This window comes from Vulpes lagopus, chromosome 2 (genome assembly GCF_018345385.1).
Source record: "Vulpes lagopus strain Blue_001 chromosome 2, ASM1834538v1, whole genome shotgun sequence".
In the NCBI taxonomy this organism is placed as follows: domain Eukaryota; kingdom Metazoa; phylum Chordata; class Mammalia; order Carnivora; family Canidae; genus Vulpes; species Vulpes lagopus.
This window is the reverse complement of record NC_054825.1, coordinates 136,289,621-136,310,334: the sequence shown is the minus strand read 5'-3', so window position 1 is coordinate 136,310,334 and position 20,714 is coordinate 136,289,621. Positions and strand designations below refer to the sequence as shown.

General features: G+C 41.8%; 1 protein-coding gene across 10 annotated transcripts in view; it reads left to right on the top strand.

Annotated features, from left to right (window-relative positions):
* Positions 1-285: 285 nt before the first annotated feature.
* The window catches only part of TLE4 (TLE family member 4, transcriptional corepressor), a 142,156-nt gene continuing 121,727 nt past the window's right edge, over positions 286-20,714 (top strand). For 6 of the 10 annotated variants that reach the window (XM_041744968.1, XM_041744964.1, XM_041744963.1 and 3 more), the window contains exons 1-4: positions 286-423; positions 1,178-1,275; positions 2,398-2,461; positions 3,661-3,705. In XM_041744968.1, coding sequence (XP_041600902.1) covers positions 379-423; positions 1,178-1,275; positions 2,398-2,461; positions 3,661-3,705 — 252 coding nt within the window. In that variant the 5' untranslated portion in view covers positions 286-378. Of the gene's footprint in view, positions 424-782; positions 903-1,177; positions 1,276-2,397; positions 2,462-3,660; positions 3,706-20,714 lie in introns of those variants that run through there. The other 4 variants (XM_041744965.1, XM_041744967.1, XM_041744961.1 and 1 more) reach the window with 1 other exon arrangement.

Sequence of the window (20,714 nt, the reverse complement as noted above, 5' to 3'; positions counted from 1 at the left end):
GGGGGAGCGGCGCGGCGGCGGCGGCGGCGGCGGCGCTGGAGGGCTCGGCGGGCGCGCCTCGGCGGAGCGAACGGCGGAGCGTTGCCGCGGGAGAGGCGCGCCGGACAATGCCCGCGGCGGGCCAGTGACGCCCGCGAGGAATGCCGAGCGGCCCGGCCGCCCGCACCCAGCCGCCGCCGCCGCCGCCGCCGCCGCCGCGCGTTCCTGCCGCCCGCGTCACGCGAGACCCGGCGGGGGCCGGGACCGCCCGAGCCGCCCCTCGGACCCGGCCGGCCGCCTCCGCCGCCGCCGCCGCCGCCGCCGCCGCCGCCTCCTCGGGGCCGTTAAAGCCAATGAGCCGCGCGCCTCTGCCCAGCGCAGCCAACTAAATCGGTTTGGATGATTCGCGACCTGAGCAAGATGTACCCGCAGACCAGACACCCGGTGAGTGCGGGCGGCGGGGCGCGAGCTCGCCGGGCGCGGGGGGACTCCCCGCGTCGCCCCCTGCGCGCCGACTCGCGTCTGCGGCCCGCGGCCCGCCCGGGGCGCCGCCCGCGTCCCCGCACCCCGGCGCGCCGGCACCCTCGGAGGGGTGTCGAGAGGCAATTGAGTTGTAGCCATTTTCTTATTGTTGTCTTTGAAGCCCCTGGAAGCCGCGCCGAGCCGTTCGCCGGCCCCGCGCCGCGACTCCCCGAGCGGGGGGCGGGGGGGGCGAGCGATGGAGGAGGCGCGACTCCGCGCCGGGGCGGGGAGGGCGCCCTCGGCGGCGGCGCGGCGGGTCCGGCCGCGGCTCGGGGAGTGCGGGGCGCCGGCCCCTCGCGCCGCGGGCCCCGGGGACGCAGGGTGGCGGCCGCGCGTCCCCGACCTGACCGCGGCCAGACGCCATGGCGCGAGTCCCCCCGACGGGCCCGTTTCGGTTCCGGGTGCGGAGGGAGTGGGAGTGGGAGTGGGAGTGGGCGCGGCGCGCCGGCCCCGGGAGCGGAGCGGGGTCTCGCACCCGCGGGGGCCGGGGGGCCCGGGGCCCGCCGCCGCCGGGCTGCGCGGCGGGGCGGGGGGGCGCCGCCAGGGAGTTGCCATCGCTCTTCGCCTGCCTGCGCGGTGACCCCCCCCCCCCGCTGGCGCCGCGTGGTGTGTCTTCTCCGTCTCCCTGCCTCGCCTGTGATGGGGGCTAATTAAATATTTTATTGTTGTTCTTTAGGCACCGCATCAGCCTGCTCAACCCTTTAAATTTACAATTTCCGAGTCCTGTGATCGGATTAAGGAAGAGTTTCAGTTTTTGCAGGCTCAGTACCACAGGTAACGATATTGACTTTAGCTGATCCTCCTGTTTGCTTAGCTCCGTCTCCTCCCCCCACCCCCACCCCCACCCCCAGCCCCCCCACCCCGGCTTCTTAGGCCGCCGCAAAGGTGATATTATTTTTACTTGTGGGCAGAAAGGGCAAGTCAAGGCCTCTTTTTCCTCAGGCAGGTGTAAAGAAATTAAGCATTCTTCCCTTCTCCTGTAAATAAATAAAAAGGAGGCAGAACAGTCGAAACTGGGGAGACTTAGAAAATGCTGAGGCCAAACTTTCGATATTGATTTATTGGGGCCAGGAGAATGGAAGGTTGGGAAGATTCTGGGGGCCTTTTGACTTCCTTGGTTCTTTATTACTCCGGGCTTGATTCCGTCTCACTTTTTTTTTTTTTTTTTTCTGCCATTCCACTGAAATACCGTGAACGGAGAGCCCTGGGAAGTCGCCAGCGAGAGATTTCATTACTTTTATGCTGGGAAAAAAAAAGGTTTTTTCTTCTTAGAGGCGATCGTTAGAGTGCCTAAGAAATATTTTTCTTTCCTGGGTTTTTAATGACGTGTAATTTTTATTTCTTAAATTCAAGAACCGAAACGAGCCACTGAACCCGATCCACACTTTGCCCCTGGGTGGTGGTGTTCAACTTGTCTCTGTTTTGGAGGGAACAAATAAGACATCATTTATAAGACACGCTTGATTCATATTTTCGTTAATGTCTTCCCCAAACGTTAAAGAAAAAAAACTCCATTGTCACATTTTGGGGGACTTAAATTTGTGCTTAGGTATGTAGACATTATTGATGTTTGTTTGTTTGTTTGTTTTTCCTGGTTTCATTAAATGAATTTAGCAAATGTTCATTTCTGGATGTGGTTCCAGAATTAAATTGGCTGGAGGTTTTTTTTCCCCTTAAACAAAAACCCCACATTTGATCCTCATTGAAAGGGCAAGTCCAGGCTGGTTCCAATCACCCCTTTCTGTCCCACCTCTCCTTCAACAATGAGGGTGCTATTTAAGACAGTTGATTTGGTCCTTTCGTAGGTGATGATTTAGGGGAGGGAATGTGTATTTACATTTGAAGAATGTAAGTCAAGGTCTGCATTATACTTAGATTTCATTATGTCTTGAACAGCCTGAAGCTGGAATGTGAGAAACTCGCCAGTGAGAAGACCGAGATGCAGCGGCATTATGTCATGGTAAGAAAACTGTGTCACAGATTCAAAGTGCCTATTAGTTTAGGATACCAAAAGCAGGAATATGTTCAGATTGCTGGAGGCTGCAGGATAGATCGCAGTCACAGTGCCAGTGTAGTTGAGGTTGTGGAAATGTGATCATTAGCAACCTTGTAATTCTAGGATGTTATAACTTGCTTCTGACAACCAGCTTTGATTTGAATTTTCAAAAAGTTCAGCTGCGTGGGGTATAATCCTCTGTGCTTTGTTTTTAGAGATGGGGGGAGGGGGAGAGACAAACCTCATTTATGTTTTGTTTAGTCACAAGCAAAATGTTTTTGCGTTAGTGGTTTTCTTTGTTGTTTCATTGCCCTTTTTCCAAACAATCTTAACCAATTTTTCTGTATACAGTGAAAATTGTAGTGTTTCATTTCTTTTAGAGAATGATGGCTATCAAAAGACACCAGACACTGTTTCAAATTTTTCTGCTTTTTATGTTCCGTGTGTGTGTGTGTGTGTGTGTGTATTTGCATGTGTTTTGTGTGTTTTCAGTTTCTGTGGTGTTACATTGGTTTGAGGAGTGTTGTCGGTCTCCTGTATAACTGATTTGTTCTGCCAGAATTTCTGTAATGACAGTTACACTACACATCCAAAAAAAAAAAAAATCAGATCTGCTTTTTCAGAAGCCTTACGAAGCATGTTTTTATGCTTGTTCATAAAGGCTCCAGAGTAACTCATTCATTTCCTATCAAGACTTTTTCCTTTGAATGTATGAACATGAGCGCTACACTAAAAATGAGAAACGGAACTCTGAAGTAGCACCACCTTTCTGAACAGATCTTTCAGAGCGTCAGTATTTGTATAAGATGCTTGTCATTAAGCTTGCCCACTGTGCCTAGGAATTAGAATCCGTATGGTACTAAATTTTCATCAGATCTTTTTGATTCATCTGCTTGTGATGTATAAAGACAACTGGAGATGTTAAGAATGCTACATGTGAACTTGATTTTCTTAGTTTTGTGAGTTATTCTCTTAGAGTCTGTGTCTTAGGGTAGCTGCTGGTTTATTAAGCTAAGTGTTCCTCCTTAGCAGCATAGGTATTAGGGATATTTTGCTTTAGGTGAGGCTTTTATGTTTGCTTTAAACATACTTTTGGGGCATTTGGAACAAACTAGGGAGACTGATGAAAGGCACGTAATTAATTGCTTTCCCTTCTTTGACAGTATTATGAGATGTCCTATGGGTTGAATATAGAAATGCACAAGCAGGTAAGTTATTTCTTTATAACCGTTTGAAATGACAGTAATACTGTGCACTTTAGAAAGAAAATTGTATGTTTTGCAATTTTATTCTGCATGTTTTTGTGACTTTCTGTATTTTAAAAGATTACTAGAGAGAATACTATCTTTTCATATGTGGTTCCCCATCCTTTTTGCATTTTATTCTAATTTTAATAATTTAAAAATATGACTTAAAATGTCTGAATGCATATTAAACTTTGTCTACTTTCAAAAGCAGGATGCTAAATTTTTTTAAAATGTCTTGTTTTTTTTTTCGAAAGGGTTATTTGATCTATTTTGGGCATTGCAAACTTGTCCTAGGAGAGTGCTTTTCTTAAAAAATATTAAGAAGAACTGTAAATTGCCTGGAACCTTTCTTGGCTTGGTGTGAAAGAATGGATAGAGGGTGCACTGGGAGGATCACGACATCTGTGAAGCTACAAAAGAAATTGATGTAAAATAAAGTCCTGGTACCAGTCCCCGAGGCTACTTAGTTGGGTCTTACCAGGAACTTTTAACTGTGCTTCCACAATTGCGTGCAGGGTAAATTGAGCCTGATCGGAGGGTATGATAAGATTTAACACTGGGTCTTCAAATCCAGTAACTAGTTCAGCCAAAAAAAGAAAAAGACAAAACAAAACAAGAAAGATTATGATAAGTCAGAAAGTGTTGAAAGGTATGACTCAAACAGCCTTTTTTTCTTCTTCAGGAAACTGAATAAAATGGTTTGGTTTATATTTTCCTACATAGAAAAGTAGCGTATATATAAAAAATACTACTTGGCAATAATATTTCATTTTTAGCGATCTCTTAGTGAAAGTGCTTCAGTTCTATCTCCTCAGCTATTTCAGGGTCGGTGTGTGTGTATTTACCTGCTCGGAAAGATGAGGGAAAACCTAATGCTTTTCATTTCTTATTTATACTCATGGTAGATATCATTACTTTCTAAGTTTAAAATGTATAAAATGATCACATATTATTAAGCTTTTACTACTTAGGGATTCCTTTCTGGATATACTTAATGCTTACAGATAATAGATCTTTCAGAGATGACTGTTGGACAGTAAAAGCCATCGGATAAACCATATTTGAAAACAGAAAGTTGGGAAAAAAAATGAGTTACTTACACTGAGCACTTTTTATTTCAGCTACCTTTTTTTTTTTTTTTTAACTTCATTCACTACTTAATTATGTCAATATACTAATAGCTTGCTGTATGTTAAAATTAAGTTCTTGTTTTGGCATCTTTGCCATTGCTGTGTAGATTCGTAATGTAAATACTGCTTAAACAAAATCTGTCAAGCTTATGTATGGACTCCCCTTAGCTCTACCTTACAGGAATAAATTACATGAGAGATATTGTTTGTTAATTATGCTCATTATATGTCATTTTTGGTCCGGATCTTGTACAGGTTGTCTTTTTTTTTTTTTTGTCCTCACCCCACCATCCAAGGTTAATTATCTTGGATGTCTTTTTTAAAGATTGAACCAGTTGATTAATGTTCTTTTATTTCTCCTCCTGTATCTTATTTACCACAACACTTAGTTTCCAGATCTCTTTTATACCATTTGCAGGTCTGAGAGGCACAGAACTTGTATTTGATTGTATGCATTTCTTTTGGGGTGGGGTGGGTAGTGTGTGAGATCCCTTAATTTTACACATTTTATACCTCTGTAATTCTGTCATCCTCTTGTCCAGGTGGCCTCAGATGCCATCCATTTAAAATTGAGAATGGAGTACATTTTCCCTTTTTTTTTCCTTGCTTTTAAATTCAATCATATCAAGAATCCTGAGGGCAGTTTATCACATTATGAAATACAGACAGCCCTGCAAACCACCTACTTATTATATTTTCTTTCTTTCCCCCCTTAAGCACAGAGGCATATCTGTCTTTATTTGTTTTCCTAGGCAGACAGCCTTGGTTCTTCTTGGCCTCTGTTCCAGATGCACTTGCTGGATACCCTCGTAATGGAAAGCGGCAATAATGCAGGGAAGTTGCCCTGCGGCATAATTGGGCCTAGTTCTCGAGATCGGGTTAGGCTTATTCACTTATTAGATTTGTGTCTCTGAAGGGTTCAAGAGGAGGAGTCCCCGGAGTCCTTGGAAGTACCCTAGTAATTGGTGGCCCTGATATTTGAAACCTTTGTGTATTTTTTGGTTAACGCTCCTGTTCTTCTTGGCTGCTGCCAGCCACAGAGTATTTATTTTTAGAGAAATTTTTCATTGGAACAGAAAATGATGGCTGTGATGGAGTCATGACTCTGTGACTGAGCAAATTGATAAAAGGATAAAAGCACAGAGCAGTGACAAAACAGGGCGGGGGTCTGGTACGATGGCCCCTCCCCCTTTCTGTATGATGTTCATCATCAGTCACCCTGTGTTGATTCTGATAGAGGACTATAGAGTGAAATCTATGGGGAATTTGTCATTCTGAAATGAAAGCTAATGTAATTAGTACCAATTAAAGTACATTTAGTAAATTGGATTTAATCTTAATTAAGCCTGCATAATGTTGCCAATTTTTAACAATTATGTTTGAGAACATAATTAATTTAAATTTTGGTAACTGAGTAAATAGCATTAGTCTGGTAGAATTAGTTGATTTTTTTTTTTTTTTAAAAGGGGAACTGGGTGACATGACATGGAATTAGAGCATAAAATATGAATCTAATTTCCAGTACTCTTTAGTAGGATCGATAGAGCTGAGCAGAAGCTGGAAAAAACCCCAGAAAAGTTAGAATGGAGTGTTCTAGGCCATAATGTGAATTAATGCTTCACCACTGTCTTAACGTTCCAGCGTGAACACGAAGATGACAAATGGAACATGGTTAGAAATGACACGTGTTTTATTGTGATGTCTTCATAATGGAGTTTTTTTAAATGAAAGAAGTTGGCCTTTATTCCCTAAGGGTTTCCCTAAGTGTGGGGTTTCTGTTTTTGTTTTTTTGTTTTCTTTTCTTCCAGATGGGACAGTTGGCCATGATTGTTATCTTTTTTTTTTTTTTTTTTTTTTTTGCTGATCATTCCTCTTTATAAATACAGCATGGCTTCTAAATGGGTCAGTGACCATGGGCAGAACAGGGTGATGCATGCAGTTGATAACATTACTAAATGCTGCTCCTTCCCATCCTTCACCTGTAATGCTGTAATTAAAGAAGACCTCCCTGATTTAATCTGACAGCAGCAGTTAACACTATAAAAAGTGAATATCGGATGTAGATTAGGAACAGTGGGCGTGTGAATTCCACCTATAGGAACTCTAAATGGAGATGAATATTACACATTTTGAGAACATCTCATGACTTTCTCGTAGTCCGTATTCTGTAATCTGAAGGTCTTTTTTGCTTCTGAAAAAAATTTAGCTTAGAATTTGAATTTTAGAATTAGAAAATTTTGGAAACTACAACACTTAGAACCTACCTTCACTTAGAATTCACCTAAGTGAAGTGAATACTGCACATTTATATACACATGTCTCTGTGTTTATGCACGAGTGTATATATGTGTATGTATGTGTGTGTGTATAGATATATAATTACTATTTTTTAATCAGAGGAGAATTCCTGTTTCACTCTAAGCCATGTAAATTTTATCACAAGACTTGGCCACAACCATTTGAGTGCTGCTAAAATATTAATTGAATAGAAATGAAAGGGCCCTGCCAGCTGATAGGATATCATAATCATAGCCTCTCTGGTCGATGGTAAATGATGATAAATGACATTAGGAACCTTTTAGCAAACTGTAATAACTACAAGGAGGGAAGCAGTATGGATTTGCATTATATCTGATACCCTCTAGTACCAAGTGGATTGCCAATACTGCTTGTTTAGCATTTTCTAAGGGCAATAGGATATTGATTTCTGACTTACAAGGAACAGCTCTATTTTCACCATTGAAAAGTATTGCAGGTTGTTAAGAAGAAATTGACTTGAAGAGGCCGACTGCTGCCCATCATGGAGCAAATAAAGCAAAACTGCCGAAGCATGGTGGAGCAGCGAGACGGGCCCTCAGCAATTTGTTGCTATTAATTTACCATGCTCGACAGCAAATCAATCGGCATCTACTTCATCTGCTGGAGAAAATGCTGTCCAGGGCAGATAAAAGGCTCGGCATGGTACAGAGAATAGACTGGATTGGCCAAAAGGAGGCTGCAGTTAATGTGTAAATAAGTGAAATCAAGTCCACTGTTGCGGAGGAAGCTGTCGTTAATTAGGTTGGTGCTTTTTAGCAAACTATTTTAGAAAGTAGCCTAGGATTTGAAGAGTAAAAAGAGATTTATTGAGGTTGAAGTAATATATGACTGGCATGACACTCCAGCCTTGAGTGGGCTTGGTTTGAGGGTACTGTAAATTTATTTGGGGACAGTGCTTGCACTGGAAATCCATTTGTTTAAAGTTCCATTTTGACCAGATTTCCCATAAGAAAACTTATTTTTTAAAGCTACTGCTAGTTTCTTGCACATTTCCCGTCTTAGATTATAGGTGCTTGGCTTTGGAGGATTAGGTGCAGGAGTAGGTGTTTGAGAATGTCTCTGGTATTCTCACACAGTGACTATATTTTTCAGAAATGAATGATTGAACTCTTGTATGGCAGTGAAAGTGAACGATTACCAAAGGTGGGATGTTCTCGCTGAAAGGAATAAACCAATGAAAATGTCACTGACAGAACTTTCTTTTGCTGTATAAATGCTAGGCAGTAGTCTAGAGGGTGGGGAACAGTAGGTGGTCACCACTGGACTGGAATATCTCAAAGAGATTACAAGTGAAATTTTGATGACTGGGCAAAAACCCTCAAGATGCAATTAGGAGACCAGCATGTACTTGGGTAGGGGAGGGGCTGGGGGCTGCTGTGCTTTTGTGTGTGTTTTTCACTGAGGCTTAAAGCCACCTCTTCTAATGTAGGATTACTTGCCCTTCAGTAGTACTTCACAATTAATATTAACCGAATGGAGGTAGTTGGTAGTGGTTCTTTATCCCAGCCTGTCTAATCTGGACATTTTGGGGTAGGGACCCAGCTGTAGTCCTATTTAGTAAATCTAGATGTATATGGCTTTTTTTCCAAAACTCTGAGAGGATCTAGGATTAGGACAGTTGATACCAAGTTGGCAGAGCCTTGGGCAGGACCCAGTGAGCTGTCATTTTACTTGTCACAGTAAAATGCTGTCAAGAGAAGCAGATCTGTGAGGAGGAAATTTAACCTGTCAGGAAATGTGCATGAGTAGGAGTGTTTTCTGGATGGCGTGGGTTTCTCCTTTTTCTCTTCTCACACGTTGAGTTCTGCATTTTCTGTTTCTTGAGGTCTCATAGAGTATCTGAAGATTGTTCACCTAAAGCAGGGATGGTTGAGTGGAATTAGAAATTCCTCTCAGTGGAAGTGAATGTTTATTATGTTTCTGCATGTGCTTTCCACTTCTCTGGGCACACTGCCAAAATTCTTTAATTCTCACAATGATCCTAAGAAAGGGATTAAGTCCAATCAAAGGGTGATTAAACAGGATCAGATCTGCACAAGGTGATATAGTTATTAGGTAGTGGATTCAGGACTTCAGATGAATTTACCTGGGAAGATGTCCTTTGGGAGATAGGTCTGTCCTGGATTGGTCTGTCCTGGATTATTCCTTCCAGAAATGGAGAGCCATTGAGAGGCTGGGATAGGCTGAGGGTTTGTCCTGAAGTCACTGAACTTTGGGCTTGTACCCAGAATCCCTCGAGTGTCCTTCAGCTTGCTTTCAGTGGGTGTGACGGGATGAGGGTCGCTTTCTTGGAGTCTCTCACAGATGGGGTGAGGAGAGCTGCCTGCTTATCGAGACTGAGTTTGTTTCCTCCCTGGGCAACCCATTTCTCGTTTGTTTACAGACTTGCTCTTCCATTTAACTTATCTTTTCCTTGTGGCTTCTAAAACTATGCCTGAAGACAAGGGGCTGTTTGTTAATCACCATATTGTGGGTTTTTGAAGGGGAAAACAGGGAGGGGAAAATGTGATGTTTTGTGGCCTTTTTGTAGTTCAGAAAGATGTTCTTAGATGCAGGAAATCACACACAACGCAAACTTTTAAATGAAGGCAAATATTTTGCTTTTACTGGTAGAAGATCATCTGTGCAGCTTTCAGACAAGGGATATTTCCTTCTCACTGCCCCTTAATCCCTACTGGATATTGTTTTTATTTTTTGTTTTTCTGGGCAAAGTTCTTTGTATCCTGAATAAGAATACCTTTGAGCTCCGTTGGACTATCTTGTGTCTTCAGGCACTGATGGAGCCCTAGTGAAGTGGAGACAGTGCTGTCAGCGGCCTTTGTTCTCAACATTCTTCATTTCACCTTTCCTCTTCTTGAATTTTACTTTTTTTTTCTTTTTGTGTTATAGAATAGGTAAAGTCCATTGGGAATTAAATGTTTAAAATGTGCACGTAGAAGAAGTTATTTGTGCATGTGTGTTTAATGAGGACATTTTTACTCCCTTTGATGTGACTGGATAGTCTGGTTTATCACTTGAGGACAGCAGTAATATATCTGATGCTATCGGGGCAAGTGAAGGGGATGTGATTTTTTAGAAGGTACCTTCTCTTGATTCCCTTTCACACCTACCTTCCCTTACAAAAACCTTAGAACTCCAGCAAGGGTGGTGCATCTAGTGATCTTGTGGCTCGGTTATCTATCACTTTTTTGAGCTGGGCTTTTGGAGAAAAGCAGGAGACAGCATATATTTGGGGAGAAGGGGGTGGGCAGCTGACTGTTTGCACTGATAATGCCAGTTTTGAGGCTCAGGACTTGACTTGTTCCAAGCTAAGTGTACTGCAAACAGAATTCATGAAATTAATATTGCTCTACTTTAAGCGGGAAGGGCTTCAGAAGTTTTAGTCAAAAGCAAAAGTCAGGGTTGTTTTGACTTTGTCTTAGTAACGGCTGTCAGTGGTAGTTGCTGTGTATCTATAAAGCGGGATTTAGCCAGCGTTTGTCAACACAAATCTGTATACCCTCTCTATTCTCATTGGGATTGACTCAGTGTTTGTGCCAAGCTCTTGCTATTTCTCTACCACTGGGCCAAAACTTTCCTCAGAGTTTCATTGTGTATCCTGTGCTCTAGCCAGCATGTGGATGAGGGTCAAGATGTGGATTTTCTTAACTGGATTGTCAGAGAAGCAGAAGAGAAATACTCCTAGACACCACTTAGGTATTGGGTCTTCTGGTTAGTTGTGTTACTTTGTCATTATTTTTGAGGTCCTTCAGGATTTGTGAAGGGAGCTTCTGTGTTCCATGGAATGAAAGGGTGGCTGCCCTCCTGGCTCAGGACTCGGGCTCTGTCTATAGCCTGGCTGGCGGGGTACCCCTCAGGTCCCTGCAGTGGCCTGGCACTTGCAGCAGCTCAGGCAGCGAGCAGTGAGGGAGAGAGGGATACTTGGGTCCTGATTGCTTAGCAAGCTTATTCCACTTACTAGGATTCTAATTAGGATACTGTTATTTTCTGACTATGTCTTCTGCTTCTCCAGGTTTGTGGATTATTTTCGTTAAAGGAATTTGAAGATACAAGAAAACACAACTGGAAAGCATAGTAATTGTGAAAATTATGAGCACTAGTACCCTGTAACACCCTCTCTTTACAGAGAGCTTAAGGCATTTTATATGTTCTCCTTAATCTTCCTGCTGTTCCTGTAAAGCAAGTAGCGAGCTTTGGATCCGTGTATTTATTTAAATAGCTTCTGTCACTGGAGTACTCGACAGTTTGCCAAGCAGTGTCATTCCACTGGCCTCCTTGAACAGATGACACTGAGGCTTAAGGGCTTAAAGAGACTAGCCCAGTGTCCCTGTGCAGGAGGATCAGCGTGCGGGCGGGGAGCCTAGGGTTCATGCAGGTCGGCGAACGTGCCCAAGGTCGCATAGCAAGAGTCAACTGGCAGAAAAGGAAGTCGGTTTCTTGACTTCCCTTCCAGGACTCCCTTCACTGATCGTGCTGTTTCCAAACAGCAAAGAGTGTGCTTTTTCCTGTGGTGTTTCTGGCTGTCTGCAACGTGAGGAGCGTGGGGGTGCTGTTGGCCGTCCAGGGGGTGTTACGGTGTCCTCTGGAGCTAGAGATCTTATCTGGGTGCTTGTATGTGAGTACAGAGCCTTCTTCCTTTTCCCTTCTACCCTTCCAGTTCTTGGGCCCCGCCTGAAGGGAGGCTCAATCTCCATAGACAAAAGTCTGAGGCCTAGATCCACTTTCAGCCAGGTACTTAATAAAACTGGCTTTTCCTGAGCTCCTAAAGCATGCTCCGCAAGCACACTAGACTAGATTCAACGTCGTTTCGTGCCAGTCTCCCCCGTGTCACTAGAGTGAAAGCTTAATGGGGACAAGGGGGGTTGTTCCCTGTGGGATCCCTGGTACTGAGAGCTGTGCCTCTCACATGGGAGGTGCCTAGGAAATAGGTGGTGAGGAGGGACTGACTACTCACATGCAGATCAAGCTAACCAAGAATATGTGTGATTTATTATTTTTAAGGGCCAGTATTTAGATTGCAGGATAACAAAAATGAAGTTCTCCAGCCTAGTTAGGCCTATGGTGCCTACTTTGTTAAGTTTGTGGGAAAAAGTGACAGATGGAAGCAAAAATGACTGAGCTTGGTGTGCCTTTTGGGAGCAAGTTAGGATAAAGTAGAATATATGGATATGAGTATGTGGAATCTCCCTATCTATCTATCTATCTATCTATCTATCTATTTATTTATATTAATTTTTAAAGATTTTATTTATTCATGAGAGACAGAGAGAGACACAGAGACACAGGGACACAGGCAGAGGGAGAAGCAGGCTCCATGCAGTGAGCCTGACTTGGGACTTGATCCTGGGTCTCCAAGATCAGGCCCTGGGCAGAAGGCGGCGCTAAACCACTGAGCCACCCAGGCTGCCTGAATCTGCCTTTTTAAAGATGAATGCGTCCTAACTGAATTGAAAATTCAGTTTGAACATCACTATATCAGTAGTCAGTGTTTATCTGAAGAGTTCTTTTACTATTAAGTCTGCGCATGTGTGGTTTGAATGAGGGTGGGGAGAGCCTGATCTTAACTACACTGTGGTGCGCTTAGCTGACTACCTTCCAGATGAGTAAAAATGCCAGTGTCTGGTACTTTTCGGGGACAAGGAACTTTAAAGATATCCTAGTGTTTTCTAGTGGAGATGGTATAGTATTATTGAAAGAGTAATGATAACAGTTGGTGATTTTAGAGAGCTTATCATGCAGGTAATATTTCACTTAATCTCACAATAACCTTATGAGATTATAGTATATTATTCCATTTTCTTTTTTTTTTTTAAATGTTTTTTTTTTTTTTTTAATTTTTATTTATTTATGATAGTCACACAGAGAGAGAGAGAGAGAGAGGCAGAGACACAGGCAGAGGGAGAAGCAGGCTCCATGCCCCGGGAGCCCAATGTGGGATTCGATCCCGGGTCTCCAGGATCGCGCCCTGGGCCAAAGGCAGGCGCCAAACTGCTGCGCCACCCAGGGATCCCTTATTCCATTTTCTATATGAGGAGACTGAGATACAGAAATCAAATAACTTCATGAGATCGATCCTGGGTTTGACTCAGTTTTTGGGTCATTGGTGTCATAGATATTTATGTCACATTCCAAACGCTGTGTTTGAAATACTCTATTACCAACATACCCTACTCTCTCCCCCCAAATACTTGACTATCCAGAGATTCCGATTCCAGTTCTGGCCTTGCCAATGACCAGCTGTGTGATACTTCTAAGTACCTTAGCTTCTCAGGACTATCCTTTTCTCAGCTTCAATAGAGTATAAATGAACATCGAGATCCCTTTTAGCTCCTTTGGTCTCAGATGACCCTTTGGTTTTGCTTTGTTATTTTCTCTGACCCACTGACTAGAAATTGAGACTATCACTTCTTTTTAGTCTTGCAAAGTCTCTTTAGACAACTCTTCTCAGAAGTTTTTTGCTTGCATGTTTGCTTGCTCTCAGTCCAAAACTAATCTAATGAAGCCAGGAGTACAAATGGGTATTTAAGTTTATATAGTACCTTATATTTTACAAGGTGCTTTCTCATCTGTTATTGTTGCTAAGGCATTTTCCCTATCATGGTGGAGGAATAAAATAAGATGCAGATGTTAAGTGATTAAGTTCCACAGTTAATTAGTGGATGGTTCAGAATTTACTAATTTGTATGATGTTACTATTACACGTAATATAAAAATGTATAACATCAGGGCTTCTTTAAGGTGATCTGTTTTTATGCCTTTATTTTGGCATATACTAGAAAACTGAATTGTACAATTGGGATCCAATAATTTTCTATATACGTGTTAAGGGGTATATGTAATAGTTTGTTACCTGTTATGTAAAATTCGCTCCTGGGATTAATTACCCCTCTGGAATCCATAGTAGATGTTAGTTTCTTTAGCTGAAGTTTACCTCAGGACACTCAGGGTGTAAAGCATGCCTGTAAAACTGCCTTTCGATGAGTTTGAGATCTCCAGTCCTTCGATTTCTTGCATTGTACCGTCAGAGATCCTTTATTTGGGAGAAGGTTTGAGCTTCCTGGCGTGGTTTATAAGTTAATCGTAAACAAATAATAGAAGCAGGGAATGTTTAATCTTGGCTGTTTTGAGTTGATGAATCAAGGACATGGTAGAGATTAGTTTCCTTTACTCTAAGGCATAAGCTCCAAAAAAGAAGAATGTGTTTTGTTACTTCTGCATTCCTAGTGTCTAAAACAATTTCTGGAACACAGTAGAAGAAACAAATGCATGAATGCTGGAATAATTAAAGGAAAGATGTCATTTTCCATTTCATTGCCTTTCCTATATTTGAGTGTCAACCTATGTATAAGTTTTATTTTTGACCTCGTAGGACTCTCGGCTTTCTGATGAGCAGATAAGACCCATATAGGCAGTGAGAGGTTAGGTGTCTCTTTGTAGTTCTGCCATAGGTCTTTGAGTTGGTGGGTGATAGGCTATTTTAAAATTTAGGATTGGATTCATCTCCAGATGATTTATTTTTAAGCTATCTTTTAGCTCTAACATCATATGATTTAAAAATTACCAGCATTAGCAAAAGGTTCATTTTTAATTTCATTGCTTGACACTAGAGACATGCCGTTTAAGTTAAGGTTTAGAATCAATTTTATGTAAGAGGAAATTTCCTGTGTGTGTGTGTGTGTGTGTATGTATATGAATCTTACTGGTAGCAGTATTAGGCTATTAGAGACAGCTTAAAAAAAAATCCTAGTGTTGCCAGTGTTTTACAACCTGGAACCGTGTGGTGTGCTCTTTTGCTTCTTTCACAGCTGTGGCCACATCTTACAAGTTCTTCTCTAGGCTAAGAGCTCATCAGTGACTAAATGGAGTTACGGGTTTTCCATATGTGTGTCTGACAAATTTTGCTGGTAATAAGTTAGTATTTATTAAGTACCTACTGTGTACCACGTGATACAGTAAGTGCTTCAGATGTATTCATTTAACTTAACTGGTAGCCCTTGAGGAGAGGATCTGGTTATCCTCATTGTGTATGAGGAAACTAACATAAAGAGCAGCTAAGAAATTTGCCCAGGGTTTTATAGCTAGTAAGTTGCCGAGTGGGGATTCAAGCCTGGGCAGTCAGGCTTCTGAGTCCATGTTCTTGAACCAATGGTAATACCTGCCTCCTAAGTGAACATTTTAATATGGTAAGCTCTTTTTGTTTTGTTGTTATTTTTAAGATGTACCTAGTTACTAGTCTGCTGCTGTGTTCTGTACACAGGGAGCTTAAGTGTTACAAATAATAGTGGGTCTCCATTTGGGTATGTATTGGTATCAGAAAAGTGCCTTTTTGAATTCTCAGATCAAGCTCTTTGCTCCCTAGCCTTGTTGAAAACTGTTGATGGGGAGCAATCTTCTTATTAACGGAAGCCACTTTTTCTGCCAGGTACCATCTGCTCCATGGGCTGTGGCTCTACTTCTTCAACCATATGCAGTGAAAAGAACACTTTTCTTGCTTTTTTTTTTTTTTTTTTTTTAAACAAACAAACAAAAAAACAAGTAGAAATACCTGTGGTCTCTAGATTCAGTTTTTAATATACAAAACAATTCCGTTATTGTTTTTGTTTGCTTCAGGACTTTTTACTGGTGTAACTATTGATGAGAAATATGGATTGGGTGTAGTTTTTCAGCAAAGCTACAGGGCCATGCATAAGACCATTGAATTGGTTTAGCTACTCAGGTTGAAAAAAATATACATTTTTTTTTTTTAATGAACAGGTGCACTGGGTTAGTGAACCAGTCAGTTGACCTTATTGCAGATTTTCATTGCTGGCTACTGGCCTGATGGTCACAGGCCTATGGGGATATTTTTGTACTTCTGATTTTGAAATCTCTAGAATTGGCACAGTACCTTTTATAGCCACATGGAAGTATCCCGAGAACTGAAAAACTGCCCTCCTTGAGACTAAGAATAGGATGGGGGGTCCTTGACTAGGATTTAAAGGATCCACTTGAAATTCTTTGCAAAATTATGCCTTTTTCTGTGGGAGAGGAGTCCATTGATCCAGTGAGGAAACTGAGACCCAAATCAAAGAGTTTGAGAACTACTTCTCTAGAGCAGTGGTCTCAAACTGGGCAGTTTCTTTCTCCCAAGGACATTTTTGGCAGTGTCTGGGTATTTCTGATTGCCACAATTTAGAGATGCAACTGGTGTGGAATGTGTAGAGGCCAAATTATTCATACCTGGATTCTCTAGTTAATTCATTCAGTTTGAGGGACTATGTCATGCCATGCTTGTCTTTTCAGAGTTTCTTGTGATGATAAGCAGAGGAGTGTTGGTAGTGGGTTATTTCAAGTTCTGAATGGGGATGTTACCTGGTCTCCTGTAATCTATTTTTCTTTCTTTCTTTCTTTCTTTCTTTCTTTCTTTCTTTCTTTCTTTCTTTCTTTCTTAAGGGAGATTTTTTTCATTGGGACTTACAGGACTAGTGGAAATTTCTTGGCTTTAAGTGAGGCCTATTTGTCCTGGCCCCATTGAGGGTCCCAGAATTAGTCTTAGTGCTTTTGTAGGGTATGGTTTTGTCCTTCATCATTCTTTGTCCATGCTGAACATTGTTGGTCATTTCAGCCATTCTCTTGGACACTTGTCTGGCTAGTACCACGATGTATACGATAGACTGGACCACTTGAGATCTGAACATGACACCTTGGCCCGATCTGCCCCACTTGAGGGATCAGGGCAGATCTTGCTGTAAAATAGTCCTTTATTTAGTCTTTTCACTTGGTCTCTTGGTGAGATCAGAGTACTTCATTGTACTTGTCTTTGTCTAGTCCTGGTCACATTGTAATAAACAAAATGGAACCCTGAGTTTTCTCAGTACCCTGTAGGTCTAGAACATGGGTTTATTTTAGTTTTGAAGGCATGGGCACCGATCCATGAACCTAAGTCTTACGTGGGCTTACTCCCTGCAACCTCCAAATATTCTGTTGAGCTGTGCTATGCATGTGGGTGACTATTTTAAAGGCTTTTGATTTTTTTGGGGACATAGAATTGTTTTGGAGTGTGGCTTATTACCTCTAAGTACATCTATGTTGATTAACTTCAAAAAATATTACAGTTAACCTAAAGTGGCCAATAAAAAACATGGTGGCAATTCCACAGTTACTTCCTTGAATATTTTTTGGCTAACCTGAGGAGGACAAAATGCTTATTTGGGCTTCTTAATAGAGAAATTGTGTCCTGCAAAATTCTAGAATGCCCTTAAGCTTTTACCTTTATGTAGGTTCCAGGAATGTGGAGGTGACAGTTTGGCAGCTCTACTTCCTTGTGAGTCTTTCCTTACATTTATGAGGTGGCAGATTTAGGAGAGGCTGGGTTAGGTATGGTGCATTTATGTACAAAAACCTGGTTTTTTAAAATGGCTACTTGTTTCCAAATGCTTGATATGGTTGGCCGAGGAAGATGGCTCATAGTTTGGAACTATTTTAACCAGATCTAAGCAGAACTGATAGGATTTTGTTATAAGCTAAGCAAGATTTCAGGATATTTTGGATCAATTTTGGATGCATACAGAAAAAATTCTGGTAAGATATTTGTTGCATTTGGGTTGTGAGATAGTGTTCATTCAAGTTTCTCAGCTTAGATTTATACATCCCATATTTTCCCTTGATTCAGGAATATCTTGGGAGGTATTGGTGGGTTCAGTCCCAGACCACAATAAAGCAAATACTGAAATAAGCCAAGTAAGATGATGAATTTTTTTGGTTTCCCAGTGCATATAAAAATTATGTTTACACTAAAGTCTGTTAAGTGTGTATAGTAGCATTATGTCTAAGAAAAACAATGCACATACATTGAAAAACACTCTTGCTAAGAAATGCTGGCCATCATCTGAGCTTTCAGCGTGTCATAATCACTGATCATAGATCACCATAAGAAATAAAATAATAATGAAAAAGTTTTAGATATTAGGAGAATGCCCAAAATGTGACACAGAGAGGTAAAGGAGCAAATGCTGTTGGAAAATGGGGCAAATAGAATTTCTTGATGTTGAATTGCCACAACTTTCAACTTGTAAAAAATGCAGGAGCTGCAAAGCACAATAAAGTGAAGTGCAGTAAAACAAGGTAGGCCTGTATTTGATTTTCCAGTTTGGGGGCATGCTTTTGCCATATTTGTTTGAGGCTCACCCCCAAAATTATCTAAAATGGAAATATTTAGCTTCTCTAATCGAAATATCTAGAACTGGAAAGGTTAGAAGGTTAAGAAGGTTATAGAAAGGTGCCCATGCAAAGGTTAAGAAGATTATAACCTGAAGACTTAAACTCCAACAGGAGCTTAATCCTCCTGAGGTGGTTTTATTTTTCTTACATTGAGAGTTACTTGGTTAAGAGAAGGTAGTGCTGGAGACCTTAGATGGAAGGCAAATGTTGATTGATCTCTCACTCTGTGTAGGGCACACTTTGAGGTCTAGGGAGTTAGAAGAGGCAATAGGCTTGCCTCTGTGGAGAGTCTAGTCTTTTTATGGCCTTTGGAGCAATATGAACAAAACAAGGCATCGTGTGTGGATGACACTGTGACATAGAAGAGCGGGCAGTGGAGGGGGGGGGGGGTCAGTGCTGGAGGATGCTATTCCTGAGATAGATGCGGAGACCTGTTAGTAGGACCCCAGAGGAGGGGGTCACTTAGGAATTAAGGACTGGGTTCCAAGTGGAAGCCATACAGATGGGAAAGGGCTGTGAGTATTCAGGGTCTGGTTAGCATTCCCAGCTTGGTTGGGATCGGGGAAAGAATGGTGGAGAATGCAGGTTTGGGATCATTTATAGAAGGCCTTGAGTGCTAGTACAGAATGTGGGCTATTGAAGGAAAGCAAGAGGACGGCAGGGTAAGGACATGTCTGTTTTGCTAATTGCCTTATTCTCAGCACCTAGCATGGGCTCTGATAGAAGCTGTTCAGTGAACGTTGGCTGAAATCGCTTGAGTGGAGAGGGACAGGGCTGGAGAGGGACAGGATTGAGGAGGGATGTGGGACTTGAAAGGAGGAACCCAAGTGACCTAGCAGTCAATTGGATGAGGGGTGTGTAAATGCATAGGAGAGAATTCCTAAGACATTGACCCCTGCAGTCTGCCAGAACTATGGTACCCCTGATAGAAAAGGAAACCTGATAGAAAAGGAAACCTCGGAAGGGGGACCTTTCTCTTGATGATGCTGGGCCTGAGACACCTAGGGAGGAATAAGTGGTAAAAGGAAGAGGAGGATAGAAAAGTGAGTTTGTTGCTTCTCTTGCCTTCATTCCTTCATTTCCCTATCTTCCCTTCATCTCCTGCCAAATCTATACTTCTGCCAAGAACCTCAAGGATCCTGTATTTGTGTCTTTATTCTTTATCCAGGCCACAATGGACTTTGCCAGGCAGCTCTTAGCAGACAGTGGATTTAGGAACTTAACCATTTTAAAGAAGGTGTTTGACCTTTGTGTTAGTGTATGGGAGAGAGTGTTTCTTTTCATCGTTTTTTGCTTGATTACTGCCATTACCTTTATATAGATACAATAGTGGGAGTTTGCAAATTATCTGATTTTTGACTTTTTCCTTCTTAAAGTTTTTTTTAACATTAAAAATAGGTGCAGAATCTTCTCAATTATTCATCAGCTATGGAAACTTTGAGTCATTCTTTTTTTTTCCATTTCTTTTTAATTTTTATATCATTTGGCCAACAGCTGTGGATAGGTCATGATTCCATATCGTTTTTGTGTTGAGAAATTCTGTGTGAACATGAGTCTGTGTCTGTAATTGTCTTAAGAAACTACTATATTTCAAGAGAAATAATTATCCACATTGTTCATAATGGATGAGCTAAATACTGAAATTACAGTGGATGCTTTAGTCAGTGCAAATTACATATGTGGTTAATTTTTTTTTTTTTCCTAATGTGACCTATTTTATATTTTAACCTTACCCTTCTTTTAGACACTTGTCTTAAACAGCTGTAGTGGAGTGAGAACAGCAATGATAGTAAGGAAAGTTAAGTAAACATGAAATTAAAAAGGCCGTAGAGTACATTTTGGTAAACCAAAATATTGCTCGGTGGCATAAAACCACAGATCCATTCCAAAAAAAAAAAAAAAAAAATGCGGAAATGTGGTTTTGCTGTCTGTCATGCAGTCTGTTTTCAACTGTCAGAAACATACGTTGCTTTCTGGGTTTTTTTTTTTTTTTTTTTTCAAGTCTGACCACAGCTTTTAATTTCCTTCACCCACACCTCGCACCACACCTCCACGTATCTAGTGCTAATTTATGGGTGATTTAAATGTAATGACATAATCACCAGCAGAAAGATCAGCAGCTGTGGCAGAAGTTTTTTGTCTCAGATGTGCTCAGTACTGGTTCTGCGCTTTTGGAAACCTTTATGATCAGAGCACAGTTGATTGTCTTTGTCTTTGGACTTCTCAATTTAAGTTAAATTGGATTTGAAGTGCTTTGTGGGGGATCCCTGGGTGGCTTAGCGGTTTAGCACCTGCCTTCGGCCCAGGGTGTGATCCTGAGGT